General features: G+C 41.5%; 1 protein-coding gene across 1 annotated transcript in view; it reads left to right on the forward strand.

Moving 5' to 3' along the window:
* LOC311498349 (solute carrier family 12 member 9) overlaps window positions 1-15,872 on the forward strand; it is a 63,553-nt gene extending 47,681 nt beyond the window's left edge. Inside the window, exons 10-13 of the mRNA XM_084558890.1 lie at window positions 4,898-5,090; window positions 10,225-10,399; window positions 11,657-11,803; window positions 12,129-15,872. Coding sequence (XP_084415016.1) covers window positions 4,898-5,090; window positions 10,225-10,399; window positions 11,657-11,803; window positions 12,129-13,087 — 1,474 coding nt within the window. The 3' untranslated portion in view covers window positions 13,088-15,872. The remainder of the gene's footprint in view (window positions 1-4,897; window positions 5,091-10,224; window positions 10,400-11,656; window positions 11,804-12,128) is intronic.
* Window positions 15,873-17,517: the final 1,645 nt, after the last annotated feature.

The raw sequence follows: 17,517 nt of genomic DNA on the forward strand, positions 1-17,517 counted from the left end.
TTATTTATTACCTTTATTACCTAGGAGTGTGTTTTTTTTATGTTGACCAGTTGGACCACATGACACTCATCCTTGCATATGACAAACTAAAAGACAGACCGAGGCCATGTTCAGACCTGTTGAGTGATCAGATCACAAGTATCCAGCTTTCCACATTCTTTTCCTGAACAACCAAAAATGTCCTGAACATAGAACATAGAAAAATAACAAAGGGAAAATGGGTATATGTCAAGCTTGTTATGCAAATAAGTAATTGGACTTATTAACACCTGAATACTTTGGAATATATTTTAACACCAGTCATCTATTTGGTTTCATAGCGTCGTCATATATTACACTCTTTCATCACAGCAACAGTTTCTTTACATATCAAACTGATGCACTTCCCCTCATTTTCTGTGAAGAAATTTTTATTTTTCCACCGTGCCTAAAATGTTCAGCACTCACTTGCTATCTTGCCTTTTTTGGTTTTGCCATTTTTAATCATCTGTGGCAAAAGTTTTCATTAAACTTTTGTGACAACACTGCAGCGTTCAAGACACTGCTGCCACCTACTGGTAAAACTAAATACTACTATACAGTCAGGTCTAGTTTAAGGTGTTGGCCATATTCAATTATATGTTTAGAATTTGTTGCAGGCCAGTTAAAAAAAAATAGAGGCCAGCGGATCCTGGTAGGCATCTCTAGCAGGATCAGCACGGAAGTGGACAGAGGTATGTAGAGAGTTAATTGCACGATCCAAAAAAGTTATGTTATTATTCCCTTGTCATGCTAAAGATGTTTTTTTCACACTGTGGGGTATCTTCAGGTTGATCCCCTCATACATTAAGCTGTGTTGAGGTTAACAGGATGCCATTTATCAGGTTGATCCACTATCAAGTAATCTTAGGTTTCTTAAAGTCAGTCTAGTCTCCACTGATGTTGTGCCAGTTGGGCGTTGCCTGACGTAATGTCTCATATACTCACTGACCTCTGACTTATAGAATCTGGCATCTCCCGACTGGCTCCCTTTTTGTATTTGTGTGTGTGTGTGTCTGGAAGGATAAAGTTTCTGTTCCTACTTCCCCTCAGTTATGACGTGTCTTTTGGCTAAAGCCTGGGCCTGTTCTCTCCATCTTCATCGCTCTCTGTTTCTTTTTCTTAATGTCTCTAAGGACTTGATTGGCATCGTTTTTTTTATTTTTTTGCAGGGTGCTTTTGCTGTGTCAGCTAAGTGACATCAGTCGCTGAAGAACAAGCGGGGAGGGAGAGGGGGTGAGGGCGATGGTGACTGTATGAGGGGACCGCTGCCGCTGATGATAGAAGAGCCGTAGAGACAAAAGAGATGGGTGGGGGAGGGCCGACTGGGTGTGGGCAAGCTTTTATCGTAATTACACCCGCTCTCCGATACGATGGAGAGAGGGATAAGATGAGGGAATTGTGGGCAACGTTGATGCTAAGTGAACAAGTCAAGAGGAAATAAAAGCAAAGTTTGAAGACAGTAGGTAGATATGATGCAACTGTGGCAACAAGCAAGGATGGCAATATCATGACATTTCAGCGCCATCCTCGCTTATACCATAGGGCCGCTTTTTGTGAAGACTCACGTTCTGATAGAGTTTTAGCTAAATTCAAGCTTTAATTATTATTATTTATTATTTCCTTTCAAATTGGAGCCTTGTACTGCCACCTTTTCCCATTCATTAATTTAGTGGGCATCCTCACTTTCTGTGTCCTCTTGAAGCTTTTTAGAGGCTTTTACTTAACAGCCAGATAATTAAGCTTGTCCGGAAAGGCTTGAAATATATTCAGATAAAACTCATTGGCTAAGTCAACATTGTGAATTTCAAAGAGCCAGAAATCCTGCATTAACGTCAGTAAACTCTTCGTAGTTAACCCATGTGTTTGTGTGTTTTGCTGAGAAAGGACAACTTGGTGCACGGTGATGATTCTTGCTGTCAGTCCCTTTTTATTGACGATCTGAAAATAATAAATGCTTCCAATAAAAAATGCACTGGTAACAATCTAGGGTAATCTACATCTACAAAAGGAAGAAACGTAAAATGTCCAAATCAAACCGGAATTGGTAATGTAACTTACATGGGAATTACTGTTTTTTTTACAACCTAGACCTTATTTCTGGCATGAAATACGATCATTTACTCACCCATATAACTTTGGTGTCATTTGGAGTCATTCGGTCGATATTTAGATCCACGTATATCCATATAATGGGAGTGAATGGGGCACCGAAACGCAGCCTCTAAATAACGCATTATCTGCTGCGAAAGTCTTTCATTTCACCAATATTTTGTTATGATACGCTAGTGCTATTCCCCGTTGAGTCTGGAGTTTGAGCTGAAAGCATGTGCTTTCGAGTTTCTAACCTGAGACGTGCACTTATTTTCTAATGCTCCCCCCAACAGAAAGACTAATGACCTCCTCATGGCTATTTCGTTTTGTTGATCCCTCTGTGTTTCTCTTCTCTTTTAATTTAGTTTCCTGCTTGTTTTGCCCCCTGCCAACCTCTCCATACAGTAGCACTGTTCTGCTCTATATTGTTCAGCAGTTGTTCCTTTCAGCCTCCTAGGAATAGTCTAAATCTGTAAGTGGATCCATGGAGGAAGTCATTTAAGCTGCACTGTGTAATTATAGCAGGAACCATTTTAATGGCTGTTTATCTGCATAGCTTCAGCATTTGCAAGGAAATTGGGATCAATTACATGATCCTCCAAAAATGTGTGCACTAACATCCACTGTCTAGCTCCCACTTCCATGACCTTCTCACTTAAAAATGGCCCACGTACGTGCTATATTGTGTCTGCCCACTGAATACAGCTAAAGCACTCATTCGTATATGCATTCAAGCCCATGCACACAAGCACTGAGAGGTCTACAGGCAGTGAGCTGCGGCAGCTTATTATCTGTGTGGGGTGTTAGTTTTAATTGATCATGTCCCAGTGTTAACTCCACATTTGTTTTGATGCTGCTGTGAAGTCACGCATTAGGAAATTACTCCGTAGGTGTGCGCGTGTGGAAAATTTGAGACGTTAATAATGGTTGGTCTAACATTAAGATTGAGACAAATTTGGTTAAATATGACCTTTTAAAAACTTTTTTGCATAATTATTGTCAATTTACATTGCTTAAAAGTTTAATTACAACATTAAATTGCTTTACTTTGCCAATATAACTTCTCAGTGAAGCTAACACCTCATAATTCATAGGACAAGGGTATGTGCGCATGGACGACATCAGCTGTCACGTACATACATTTTCACAGAGTTGTTGTTGTATCAGTCACAGACAATGGAAAGTTACATTGTGTGGGGGCAAGAAGGAATGTTTTTAAAAAATCATGATGCCAAAAGCCCAGCCAAACAAGCACACACTCGGCAAGTAGAGCCTAAAAATTATGGCAGAAAATACCATAGGGCCGCTGAATAAATGTGTTTCCATTCCAAAACTAGATGAACTTATGTAAAAATGCTAGACGCAAGTCAAGGCCCAGGCTTCAGTCTGATCCAAGCGTCTCATGTATCCTCTACTTCCTCACTTAACTAACATCACATTGTTGCATATATCAGTTTCAATATACTGTAGGTGTAGCGACAATGCGCCATTGAGATTTCATGACGAGGCGAATTTCAACCAATTATAGAAAAAAGACCTTTTGTTGTACAGTCCTACAACAAATCAGAGCCATTTAGTTGCTATCAAATTCAACTCTGCGTTGCTCAGATGACGTGTATGGCCGTGACACTCTTAATCTGTCACAGCATAAAGCCCGTCCAAATTATTTGATTGGCTCGGCAGATCTTTGCCCGGGTTGGTCTAGCTTCCAGGCTACAGTAGGTGCATCCATTCTCTCATCAAGTTTGTTTTTCAACTTTTGCTTGGGAAACGCCTCTTTCAGGCGCCAGTTCTCAGTATATATGCATTGAAATGTACTGACAGTTTATTCTCAAATGTCCTAAACTGGACGCCAAATCACAACAATCATCAACGTTGCATTGGCGCACACACTGAAAAGTCATCATGAAACCACATTGCGGTTGTTTGTTAATGTGGAAAACAACATTAGCCTGAATAAAATGTATTCATGTACAATGGCTAAAAATGGAGAAAAACAACAATCCTACGTTTAATCTTGTCATTGCTTTTTAAAGATGGGCTCAGTAGCGTGGGAATAAGGTCAGCAAGCAGTAATACTCTGACTAAAAATGTATTGCTTCGCTCTTGCAAGACATTAATAAATCGGTATTAGATTCCAGTTATATTGGCTTTTTCATCCCACATAGATGGACAGCCATGTTAGGAGAATCTTAATTTCATTTTTGTCTGTTTGTTCTTTGAATTCCCTGGTGTTTTGTAAAATCCTCCTCAGTCTTAAAAACTGATATAAGTCTTTCTTTAGAGGTGTGAGATGGGAGTAAGAAGTTGAATAAAAGGTTTTTCTTACCACATTCGCAAAAAGATCCCTCTGCAAGACTTCACTCAAAGAGCCATCACTTTTAAAACCCACCCATGTTCAGAGTGGATAGTACTTTACTTTATTGCATGAGGATTGCCTTATTAAGGTAAAAAGTTTAGAACCCTATCAGAGAGTCATTCAGTTTGCTTCGTAGAGTCAGACAATGTTTGCAAATTGATAAAATCCAAATCAATTACAATTTAATTTGCAAATGAAAAACGGCAAAACAAAAGATTCAAGCGTCTTCTCCTGTTATTGTTGAAATGTGTCAAAATAGACTTTGTGTTAGATTGAGTTTGCGAACTGGTCATCTCCTGTCCCCCTCAGATAGAATACTACCATCAAATGTTGGAAACTCTGACTGATCATGATATTTATTCTTTCTTTTTTCAGTTTTCTGTGAGTTTTGCTGTTACATTTACCTCCCTCCTGTTCTCTTTCCAGGCCCACCTTTCGATACTTCACCTGGCATACGTGCGTGTTAGGCATCATCGGTTGCGCCGTCATGATGTTCCTCATCAACGCCATCTACGCCTCGGCCAGCATCGCCTTCATGCTGCTGCTGCTTCTGCTGATTCACTATCTCAGTCCCTCATCCAGCTGGGGCTACATCAGCCAGGCTCTCATTTTCCACCAGGTCTGACAAACACACACACACAACAACAACAAACACAGTCGGACACACACTCTCAACGCTGCCTTGTCATTACTATAGCAACTAAAATCTCATTCCCTCAGCTTTACAAGAGCCTGTACCTCTGCCAAGCAATCGTTCTATCAGCTTTATGGAGACAAGCAGACACACACACACACACACAAACACAGACAGACTGTTCTCCAGTGCCTCTCCCTCAGCCAATCGCTTTGCATTTAGGAGACAAACACACACATTTTCCCTCTCTCTTTTCTCACACGTACACATGCTCCCTTGTCATTCCTACAGCAGCTATCTATCATGTTTATATCGGGCCTACCAGACACGAAAGCACACATCTGCATCTTTATCCCTCAGCAAAGCTCGCTACATTTACGACACGGATACACACACACACACACACGACTTTACATCATCTAGCTCTCCATGTCCTCTATCTGGTGAGCCTGTTGCTCTCAAGGAGAGGGTGCACAGTTGCCAGGAGGGCCTGTCGCCGAAGGGAGCCGTTGCCAAGGCTTTAGGAAGGGGCTGTGGGCAGGGAGGGTGAGGGTGGCCGGCGTTGCCAGTAGCTTGTCAGGAGGCAGAACGTTATTACAACCACTTAACTTATTGCACTTTTCTTCTTCGTCCTCATCCTCTCTCCTTCCAATTTTCTTATCCTGGTCTCTTTATCTCGTCCCTCTTCAATTGTTTTTCCTCACCCTTAGACAGCAGACACAACAGGGAGACAACCTCCACTCCTGTGTAATCTGATTGACCCTCCTGATACCCCTTCCTGCTAGAATCAGGTGGTGATACAGTGGCTAGGGATGGGGGTTGGGTATTGTACCTGAAACCTTTGTTTCCCTACTGTTAAATTAAAAATGTCGTTGTGTCTGACCGTCCACTGATGGTTCATTTGCTAAGGATTAAATTAATGGTTCACTCATTTGTTGTTGTTTTACTATAGTTACACAGTTAAACCACAAAGCTAAAAGAAACCCCCACATAGCTCTTGACGAGCAGCTAAACTTTAAACATTAATAAAAGAATAGCTGGCTGTGACTGTCTTCCTACTGTTAACATTTTAGTGTGTGATTCTGTCATTAAAGCCGTAACTGTATGTGGTGAATTGTTGATGTGATTATGTTGATGTATAGGGAGCTGCATGGAGTTTCAATTTTTTCCCTAAATAATCATCTGCGTCCTTTATTACCAGAGGTTTTTCTGTCACTGCTTTAAATGGCTCAGCAATGAAATTATTTTACTTACGGAAGTTTTCAGGGTTCAGTTATAATCTAAGCTTTGTGCGGGTCTGTAAAATAACCAACGTCAGGACAGAGGTAGATAAATAATAGCTTAACGTGTGTTTTCAGTGAGAGAAACTGAGATTGTTAGTAGCGGGTACTAGTCAGGGGTGAACACAAACTTCAAGCTGGCCACTTGCGGTCAGACTGTCCAGGTCTGATATTCATGCAAAGTCTGAAAGGGGTCCATAGCCTGAACAGCCCTACTGGGTTTACACAACCTGGTACTCCAGGAAAAGACTTGTTCACTAGTCTGTTCAAAGTCATCCAAATTAATGCTGAAAAACGGAGGACGGCATAAAAGAGTTTCATAATCACTTAGAGGAGACAGAAAATGACTTTCGAGAGACACAAATTAACTTGTAAGATGCAAAATCACTAGAAAGAGACACAAAATGTCCCCATAGAGATGCAATTTGCTGTTTTATATTGGAGCGTCAAAGCAGTTTATTTGTCATTCATATTTTAGGTTTAGTAAAAAAGAAGGTAACTTTGGGTAATGTATTGTGATCTATTAATAATCTGTTATTTCCAAGAACTTTACAACTTTTTATTAGCCTGGAAGCCAGTTTGATTTCCCCCACCCACAACAGTTTTGTGTCTGGAGTCGCTCCGTTGGGAACTGATTGTGCCCCATTAAAGATCTGCTGGGCCAATCAAATCATTTGGGCGGTCTTTATGTGGTGATGGACAGAAGAGTAACAGTGATGTAGTCATACGTGTCAACTGAGCTATGTACAGTTGAATTTGTTTACAAGAAAAGGCTCTTTTCTTCTGTGTATCAGTAGGAAACATGCCCCAAATCCAAATGCCATGTGTACTTGATAATTGAGTGTAGCTACGCCAGGCTACATTTTTATACTCATTTTACAAATCAGCTTCTTTCAAACCGTGCCTCAGTTTTACCCCCTCCCCTGTTCTAAAGCTTCTCAACCCTTCCATGGCAGGGAGCCCAGTCCTGTGGAAGTGATTACACTGATCTACTTAGCAGAAGGGACCGCACATGTACATGTAAAAATACATACACTCGTCTTGTGCTCCTGCGCCATCCAGCAATAGCCGTGGTGGCGGGTTGCCAACTAGGTGACATTGAAGCAGGGACGAAACACACAACGGCTCACAAAACACAACAACACACAGCTGGAGATAACAGGCGCCGACAACGGTGTTTAGGGGAGAAATTGAAGGAGGAAAAAGACAAACTGAGCCAGGAAATGCTGATGGTATCACAGGAAGAGAACGAGGGAGGCAGAAACGAAGCAGGGAGAGATGATGAGTGATCGAGAAACGAAGTGATGGATGGAGACTGAAGCGACAGTGAGACGATGATAGTCTGATGGATGAGAAGACAGGGAGAAATGGAGAGATAAAGAGAGACAGATGATTAGATGAGTGGAGGCAGTTGGACTTTGCCTCTGGGACTTTGTTTTTTCTTTCTTTACAGCAGTTACTGAATAGAAGCATGAAAACAGTCACGGTGATTATGATGGTAATGATGTTGGTTGCAACTTCATTTTAGATTGATTGCCATATGGACATATGCACTGAACAGCTTCAGGAGCTTGAGCTGAACTTCTGTTGCACTGTTAAGATGCCATTATCGGAATGATTTTCCTTGGTCTTTTCAGGCCAAACCCCAAAGTGGAGCTGCAACGCAAGAACAGTGTCGTTCTTTTATTTTTTTCCTACAATTTCATATCATTACCTTAAGTCTATGAAACACACCCTGAAACTGAAAGTCAGTTTTTTTAGTCATTCTCAAGTGATGCACTTCCATTTAACGGGAGTTCCTTCCAGCCAAAAAAGTGCCACTGCTTTAATTGGCTGGAAGTACTTTAGTCTCTACCACCTCCCTCATCTAAATGTGAAGTGATTGGTGGACTCCAGTAAAGTTCACTCTCCTCGCATCGCTTCCCCTCTGCGCTCGTGTCACAGACGACTTTCTCCCCAACTTTACTGTTACACCAAGAACACCACTTTTAATAAGGAATACTCAAGAGTTCAAAAGCCATGAAAAACATAGAATTAGCCTTTAGAGTTGCCCGTCCTCTCTCAAGAGAAGTGAATTTGAAAGCATGGGCTGCGGCTTTAACATGGCAACATGTCACCACTGAGTGAATGGTCATTAATTCCCACAAGGGCATAAAGGGAGTGTTAATCATTTCTCGTAGACAGTAGGTTTCGAGCTAATGTTTAGTTCCACTTGGGTACATTTCCCTCATGGTACCTTGGTGCCACCTCGTCAGCACACCTTCAGAATCCTGATGATGGCTGTGTCATAGCATTTTAATACAGACTAATAGACGCTGGCATTTAAATGTATATTCATAAGCAGTCACGTTCTCCCACTAATAGTTTAAATTACACATGGATACACACAAATGCACACGCCAATCTATGTGTATATGTACACATAGACACTCATGTCCTAACTGGATGTTAATTACAGAGGTCCATGTGGTTACCATGCAACAGCGCATGCACTCATGTAAGATAGGTGTACGCACACAGAGCACCTTCAGAGTCTACGACCTAAAGGAAATAGTTTTAGGAAATAGAGCAGTGCTTTCTCTTTTTTCGGAGTTAGACGGGTCGATTAAAGCCATCCTCATGTCTGCATGGTTAATGTGAAATTACAGCCAAGACAAGAGTCTGAGATGTTACAGCAACTGGCTAATAGTTCTTCACATGAACCAGGGTCATGAAGAGTTCGTTCTTAATCTTGGAATCAGTCTGTCAAATCCATTTAGAGGCTGTTGGGGAGTAAGAGAGATGCAGCAATGGGCCCAGGATGGAATTGAACCACTGCATTGAGGACTGTAGCTTTAGTTCACGGAGTCCCTGCTCAACCACCAGGGCATACCCGTTCTTTATCATTGCAGATGACATTTGCCCCGTTGTCACTGAATTGTATCTTTTCACTTTAAAGAAAGACTTTGCGTCCGCGTTCACTAAAATTCTGAGACTGAAAATTCAGTCTGTCAAGTACTGAATATTTAAGTGGATTCCCTGCATGGTGCGCTATCGCTTCACTTGACATGGCTGATGCCCTCTGCACAGTTTCAAATTCAAACTTGTGTTGAGACTTGACGAACTGTGCATCAGCTGCCAAATAGTTTTATCTGTTGTTTGGCGCACCATGCAGGGAAACCACTTAAATATTTCTGTAGTGTTTCTACGGTATGTTTGGCATCATTATTTTAATCCCACAAATTTCACACAGTAAGCCTCCTGAGGTTCATGTGTGAAATGAATTTTGGTGAGTAAGTATCTCATAAAACTGACCACACTAGAAGTTCTTTGATTTCTAAAGTGGTTATTTTGCAAATTGTGTAGAGATATAAAATTTATTATTGGGGTTAATAAAGATTGTTGGATGCACACTGTATTAAATCTGCACTGATGACCCATCAAAGTTACTTTAATTTTCTGCACTTAACATGAAACAGACATTAGACATCGTGAGAGAGCCTGTTGAATACCATATGTGGCCAATTTCTTCTTGCTTCATAAAAATCTTGCACTAATCTTGCAGGCATACGTAATGTCCATTTGTACTGCCCTGAGAGTCACATACTGTGAAATTTAAATCCCAAAAAATCACTGTGTGCAAGTTATATTACTTCCAGACATGGATTTTAGGGACGTGTGTAATTAAACTGGACTTATGTTTCAAACCTGAGTATCAGATAACTGCAGACATAGCTCTGTTTTAGGGAGACTCCACCCAACACCCAGCCACAGGGTTAATTATGTAGGAGAATATGAGTAAAAATAAACATTGAAGCCCAAAAACAACACTTCTCACATGTCCATTTTCCTGCCTGTAGGTGCGTAAGTATTTGCTGATGCTGGATGTGAGGAAGGACCACGTCAAGTTCTGGAGGCCTCAGGTCCTGCTGATGGTTTCCAACCCTCGTGGCAGTGTGGGCCTCATCACCTTTATCAACGACATCAAGAAGAGTGGCCTCTATGTTCTGGGACACGTCCAGCTGGGTGACCTCAGTAAGACACCAACATTCAGCTTAAACTTTTCTCCAGTATTTCAGACTTTACTTCTGCGCAACTTCAGATCTAAAGCAGCTCAGTGTGAAAAGGAGGCTATTATGTTGAAAGAATATGTTTGGATAATTTAACATGAGTAGGATATTCAGTGCCAGCGAAGACAAAAGCTTTCTTTTTTTAACCGATGCTAAAAGTTGAATCGCAATTTATTATACTAGACTATAATAGAAAAGCAAATATTGCCTCTATGACTTGACTCGAGTGTTTGTTTTTCATTTGGGATTGGTTCAAAATTGGCAGTAGGATTTTACACTGAGCACGGCATCTTTTAATGGACCTTTTTAGAATGCTAGACCTTTCTCTGTGACATTGGCTCAACTTCTGCCTTTTCATTTTCAGGGAAGTACTCATGCGCACTATGCTCTCGGGGGCGTCTATTTCCTTTTCTGCAGAGACACACACTTGCAGATTTTCAAGGAGCAGGGCCATTGATTGTCTTTGTCTTTTGGGCATTTTGTTGGGCTTGCACTGGCCGAGAGTGGAGTCTTAAGAATCCAAATCCTCTGAGTATTTCACAGTGTTAAGAATTACATGTTCATCAGCTGCCGAAGAGCCCTCCTCTCATTTGACAAGCACTTAGTGCTGAGAAATATGAGTCATTCATTCACATAATTACACTGAAGTTGAGTTTGTTGTTGAGGACTATTTCTACATTGAACTCATAATGTATTTTAAGTCCATCCATTTATTCTTGCCCTTGTCTAGCAGCTGTTTTCCTTAAGCCTGAATAGAATATTTATACATGGGACAACTGCGTTAGCAGCTGAAGAGGTCCTAACACAGCTGAAACTACCCCATGAATTGTCTATGAAGCCTGTAGATGTGGCCTCTGGGTTGCACTCTACATACATATTGATGTCTTTCTGGGGTGATTGATCACCCGCCTGCCTGTTTGTGCTTCCCTGTATCTTTTTCTCGGTCTCACATTTTGTCTACACTGTCATTTGTGCTTGCATCGTTCTCTCTCTTCCTTGCCCCCCCACATCCCAGAATCTCATCTGCTGTCTCTCTCTTGCTCCACCTCTGCCTGTGATTCTAGCTTCATCTCCATTGTAATGACTTCTCTAGTCTCTCCTTGTACGGGTTTGGTTCCTGGCCTTCTCTTTCCCTGCCATTTTCTATATCTTAGCACGCTTCTATTGAACCGTCAGCTAGATGTCTTAACTCATCACACGTCTGTATTTCTCCTGTTGCCAGACACGTTACCATCTGACCCTCTGCAATCCCAGTACGAGTCCTGGTTGTCCTTGGTGGACCAGCTAAACATCAAAGCCTTTGTCAACCTGACTTTGGCAGATTCTGTACGTCATGGTATCCAGCATCTCCTCTTCATCTCAGGACTCGGTCAGTACCACTGTCAGCATGAGTACAATGTCCCTCTTGGTCATTAGAGATATCGAAAGACAATAAACAACAGATTTTGAGACTTGACAGATGTTTTCACTGCAAATTTATTTAGCGAAGGTTTCCTTCCTAGTTTACCTTATTCAACAAGTTTCCATGTGGTCAGTTTAATTTTGAATTTGAGTTAGTTGAATGACTGAACCTCTACATGGACCTTTAACATGTCAACAAAATGACATGATAATGATAATAATAATAACTAATAGTTAGATTTGCATATATGGCCTTGTTTCCTCATTTGTCTTTTATCTTCCTTACTGTCTAGGTGGGATGCGTCCTAACACCCTCGTCATAGGTTTCTATGATGACTGTCTTCCAAGGGACAAGTTGGTTGATCCATCCTCTAGTCAGTCCACAGATCTCTCAGGTCCTTCTCAGGAGCTTGAGGAACCTCCTCTCTTCCATTTTTGCTCCCTGCGGGGGTCCATTGACAGACAGGACTATGGTGAATTTGAGAACGGGAAGGTACTAGGGCCCCAGGAGTATGTGGCGATCATTGCTGATGCTATAAAGATGCTAAAGAATGTGGTACTAGCTCGATACTTCAACGACTTTGATCGAGCCCAGGCCCTCTCGCCGCCCTCCTCCTCTTCAGGGAAGGGAGCTGTGTATGTCGACGTCTGGCCAGTCAACCTCCTGCGCCCAGACAGTTCTAGCTACGTTGATACCTGTTCTCTGTTCCTGCTACAGCTAGCGTGCATCCTCAACATGGTCAGAGACTGGCGCAAAGCTACGCTGCGTATCTTCCTGTGCGTCGAAGAGGGACGAAGTGTGAGAGGCTCAGAGGAGAAGCTAGGCCAGCTGCTGAAAGAGTTGAGAATTAAAGCTCGAATCTACCCTGTACCCTGGGACCAGCAGGTGGCGTTGCACTGGCAGCGGCAAGGCGACTGGAGCAAGAAACAGCCGTCACAATCCCCGGATACCATCCCAGAAGAGAATACGCTGAGAACTGATGAAGAGGAAGACGAGAACGAAGATGATTATGTTAATAGTTTCCCGAGCAACGCCACGCGCCTGTCCAATGACTACCTGTCATCTGTAAATAAGCTGATCCTGGATCAGGCCCGGACACCACCTGCTGTGCGCTTCCTGTACTTGCCACGCCCTCCAGCTGACACTCGCCGCTACACTGCCTACTTAGACCAGCTGGAGCTGCTGACTCAGGATCTGGGGCCCACGCTGCTCATCCATGGTGTCACGCCTGTCATCACCACTGATCTTTGAACACTCCCCTTCATTAGAGATTCAGTAAAGCGTGCCTTAGAATCTGAGGGCCGCTGAGTTTTGCAGTGTCCTCAGTAAAGATGTGTGGACCTCAGCACTGCCTTAGTAATGAACGGAAGAGTGAGGAACCCCCTAACGTTTGACCCAGACGGAGACATCGCTGCTCACTTTCCGAGACCATCTACACTGCCTCGTATGAAAGTCTCCAATGTCGAAGTCTGCAGAGATACAGCTAATTTTAGAGTATTTAAAATGAGGACCATATAATTATATTATATTTAACCTAAATCCTGACTGTCACTAACCCTTTCTTATTTTATCTCTGATCTCTAGTTGCAGTTCTGGTATCTTTCAAGCACCAGAAAGCACATGGACATTTTTAGGTCAACCTCGTGGCAATTTAAGTATAACACAGTTGGATAACAGTTGAACCTGTGGAGCCTGCTGATGAATCAAAATTGTCATCAAACAGCACATGATGTTCTTTTTAATCCATTTGTACCAGTATTTGGTAAATCTGACAGGCCCATAGGAAAATGTACACTCCACCAACCACAGTTATTAGTATATTATTAATATTGGCCACTTTATAAACATGAACAAACCCTAAGATTTCCCAGGAATAATCACTACCATAACTGTAGTATAATTACCTCCAAAAGAACAAAGCCAAAATCTCTACAGACATGAACCTAACTAGGTCGGTTCATGTCTGTCGAGGGATCTTGACTTTTACCTCCTTGGCAAATTTTTCCAGCTCATCTAAATTACATGTTTATTTTCTTGTGATTCACTGTATAATTGCGATCTTAACTTTTAGAGGGCTTCTCCAGAACAAGGATTTTAGCATCTTTTAAATCTTTTTGGGCCGACTCAGAAATGTGCTTTGGGTCGATGTCTGCCTGGAAGATCCAACGACGACCAAAAGCCAGATTGGCAGCAGGAAGTGTCAACTTGTCCTTCATGACCCCATGAACCTGAACAAGCCTCCCTGTACTTGAAGCAGCATAACTGCCCTACAGAATTATTGACATTTTTTAGTATGGGAACAGTGATTTTATAGTTGAAGGCCTCTTCTTTCCTCTGCCAAAAGAAAGCACCATCCATGCGCACAAATCCATCCAGTTTTGTCTCAGTCCAAAGGACCCTTCCAAAACTCAGCCCTGAGTCCACTGTAATGAAAAACCATCACAACAATCTTCCTTGACACTTCAGACAAAGTTCAGAAGGGCCAGTTCAGCAACAATCATCCTTGCAGTGATCCAAGACGCCTTGTTGCCATTTCTGACGATTTTAATCTCCAAAGCCTTTGGCATCTTACAACCATGCTCAAGATTGTACTGTGCAATGTTCATCTGTTCTAGACGCTGTTAAATGCGTTGAAATGACATTATATCCATCCACAAAGATGTGTCTCCACCACTTTATTTAGGAGGTTCAAATTTTTTTCCTTTTCTGTTCGGCATAATGAAAGTGACTTGTTAGAAAGAATCATTCTCATCTAACAAATCCTGGAAGTGCCACTAACCATGAGCATTGTCAGTTTAATGGAGCTCAGTGCTGACTGATTGAGCCAGTCAGGTCGGATGGTGTTAAAGTGTGATTTGAAACGAAACATTTGGATTTTGCTTCATTATCACATGGGGGCTGTTCATTTTGGATTTCTGAAAAATTATCATTCCACGTGTCTTCAGATCAAAACGTGCTTTGCTAGTTCGGGAGCTGAAGTTGGACTGTTACCTTGAAGGAGTCATTTACATGAAATCTGCTGTTCCAATTTAGGAGTTTGGATCGAAGGAAACAACTGAACATTAACAGCAATGGTGCTACCATAAAGTTTTATTCCAAAAGTAATTTTATGTGGAATCTCAGGACAACATTCCTCTTTTATCCAAATGCACTTTGTCCTTTCTCTGCCAAACTACTTGTTGTACAGCTTTCCAAATGTATCTTTGTTTACAGGACCAGTAACTACTGTGATTAAGCAATGATATTTTATTGATTGGTTTTTAAGTCTGTAGGTACTAATCACTCCCAATTTCCACTCACCAATGACCATGTTTCTTGACCAGCTTGATGCTCCAGTGCCTGTATGAGTTTAAATATCAGCTCAGCTCTGTGGCCTTGACCTTTACTCAAAGTACTTGGAACATTTGGAGTGAATTTATGGAACTTTTGCTGAACTTTGCTCACACAAGCTGCTTTTATGGGGTATTTGTAATTACTAGATTATTAGCAAGGTACGCTGTCTCGCTTTATGCTGTGTTGCCACTGTGGCAAAGAAAGTATTTCCATTCCTTCAAAGTTTCCCCTGTAACAATAGACTAAAGTGTAAGGACTGCAAAGTCATTATTAGTAGAATAGATTCATTCAGTTCAGTAGCTTAAAACAAATCTTTCTAACGCTGATTTCAACAAGTCTTTGGGGTCCAGATCTGAAGAGAGGCTGGGTCTTAGATGTGGACTCCTCTTGACATCTGTTGACTTTGTTTGGAATGAGATATATGTTTACTTGCTGGACAATTGGAACCACTCTCTTTGCACAGATGGGTTCCTGTTTGGACGCTTCTTAACAAACCACTGACACTACATTTCTTCAAATCTTTGTCATGGGTTTCTGTTTTTCAACTTACAGGACAGCAAAAACAAAATGTGCCTGACACACTTTATTGAAGGAATTAAACATTCAGTGTTGGAATAACTGTTGACATATGAAATACTTCAACTTGGTGTAAATTGAAATAACAGAAAAAAAAAACACCAATAAAATGTTTTAATGCATCCTTTTTCACTTGCCCCGGAGATTGTTTGTAAAAGCCACATCAAACTAAGTAACCGCTCAGGTTGTCTGGATTTTGTTTCATTTCAGTTGAAGACCAGTTTGTGTGTCGCCGAGCAGAGAGCCGAGGGCTTTTTGTGCATGTGTGCTCTTGTTTGTTTGAGGTAAATTGTAGAACGGGGCCTGGGAAAGCGCAGCAGCTCAGACAGAAAGGTACAAGAGGGTGCCAGCTAAATTACCTTGTCCTACAGTCACCCTCGCTGCCAACCAGGCAGAAATGGATTCCATCTCCGTTCTGAGGTGAACAACAGATTGGAGAAATAAGCCCAAATAACCATCGATATCTGTTCAGGGGGAGAGAGGTTGACATTTATCACTGAGTGAAAGACCTCAGCTCGGAATTAATTTAATGTGTGTGCGCATGTGTGTGTTTGTCTCTAAAATAAAAGAACCCCCCCCACACACACACACACACACACACACACAAAAAAAACTAAAAAAAATGGCTGATTTAAGTAAAACCCAGAACACAAAACAAAACAAAACAAAAAAACATAGTGGTTCTGAAAGCACCTGGTTAGAAAAACATAGGCCACCGAAGAATGATTTTATTGACCAATGTTTGTATTGACCAGTATCAAATAGATTGAATACAAAACCACAACATAAGAACAAAAACGTGTCCTGCAAAACGGAAATAAATAAATTTATGCATGAAAACGACTCAAAACATCAGCAGATTCTGACAAAAGCCCTGAATATAGACAAAGAACCTAATCAAACAAATGAAACCGAAATATCTGTGTATTTATTTATTTAAAAAAATAATTTGTACATATCCATGAGTTGTGAAAGTGTGGGAACCCTTGTTTTCAGGATCTCGTGTGACCCCCTTGTGCAGCAATAACAACAACTAAACGTTTCCAGTGACTGCTGATCCATCGTCTACAGCGGCTTGGAGGGATTTCAGCTCCTTCCTCAGTACAGAACCACTTCAGTTCTGAGAAGTTGGTGGGTTTCCACACATGAACTGCTCGCTTCGGGTTCTTCCACAACATTACTGATTAAGGTCAGGACTTCGACTTGGCCATTACGAATCATTAATTTTGTTCTTCTTTAACTATTCTGTTGTAGAATGACTCGTGTGCTTGGGGTCATTGTCTCCCTGCATAATCTAATTTCTCTTAAGATTCAGCTCACGGACAGATGGCCTGACATTTTCTTTTAGAATTTGCTGGTGTAATTCAGAATTCATTGGTCCATCAGTTATGGCAAGCCGTCCTGGCTCAGATGCAACAAAAACAGGCCCAGATACTTCCAGCGTCCCACATGCACTGAAAAACCTGACATGTTTTAGTCTTTTGTTAAATAGTTTGGTATTTGCTTGAGAAGTGGGAATTACAACATATATTGTTTTTTTTTTATTTGTACATTGTTAAACGTTTATTTAACACCAATTTCCCTCTGTACACATCAGGCTCTTTCATTTCATAAAATTTTGGATTCCACATGTTTAGCTTAAAAAAAAAAAAAGAGAATGTGACAGGGAGCAAGAAAGTGTGAGGAGTAGAGGAGAGGACCTTCTCACCCATAGGGGTTCTCCTAAATGTGTGTGTTTGAGTGTGTGCGAGAGTGAGAGAGATGAACGATGG

This window comes from Chelon labrosus (assembly GCF_963514085.1).
Source record: "Chelon labrosus genome assembly, chromosome: 13".
NCBI classification, from domain to species: Eukaryota; Metazoa; Chordata; class Actinopteri; order Mugiliformes; family Mugilidae; genus Chelon; species Chelon labrosus.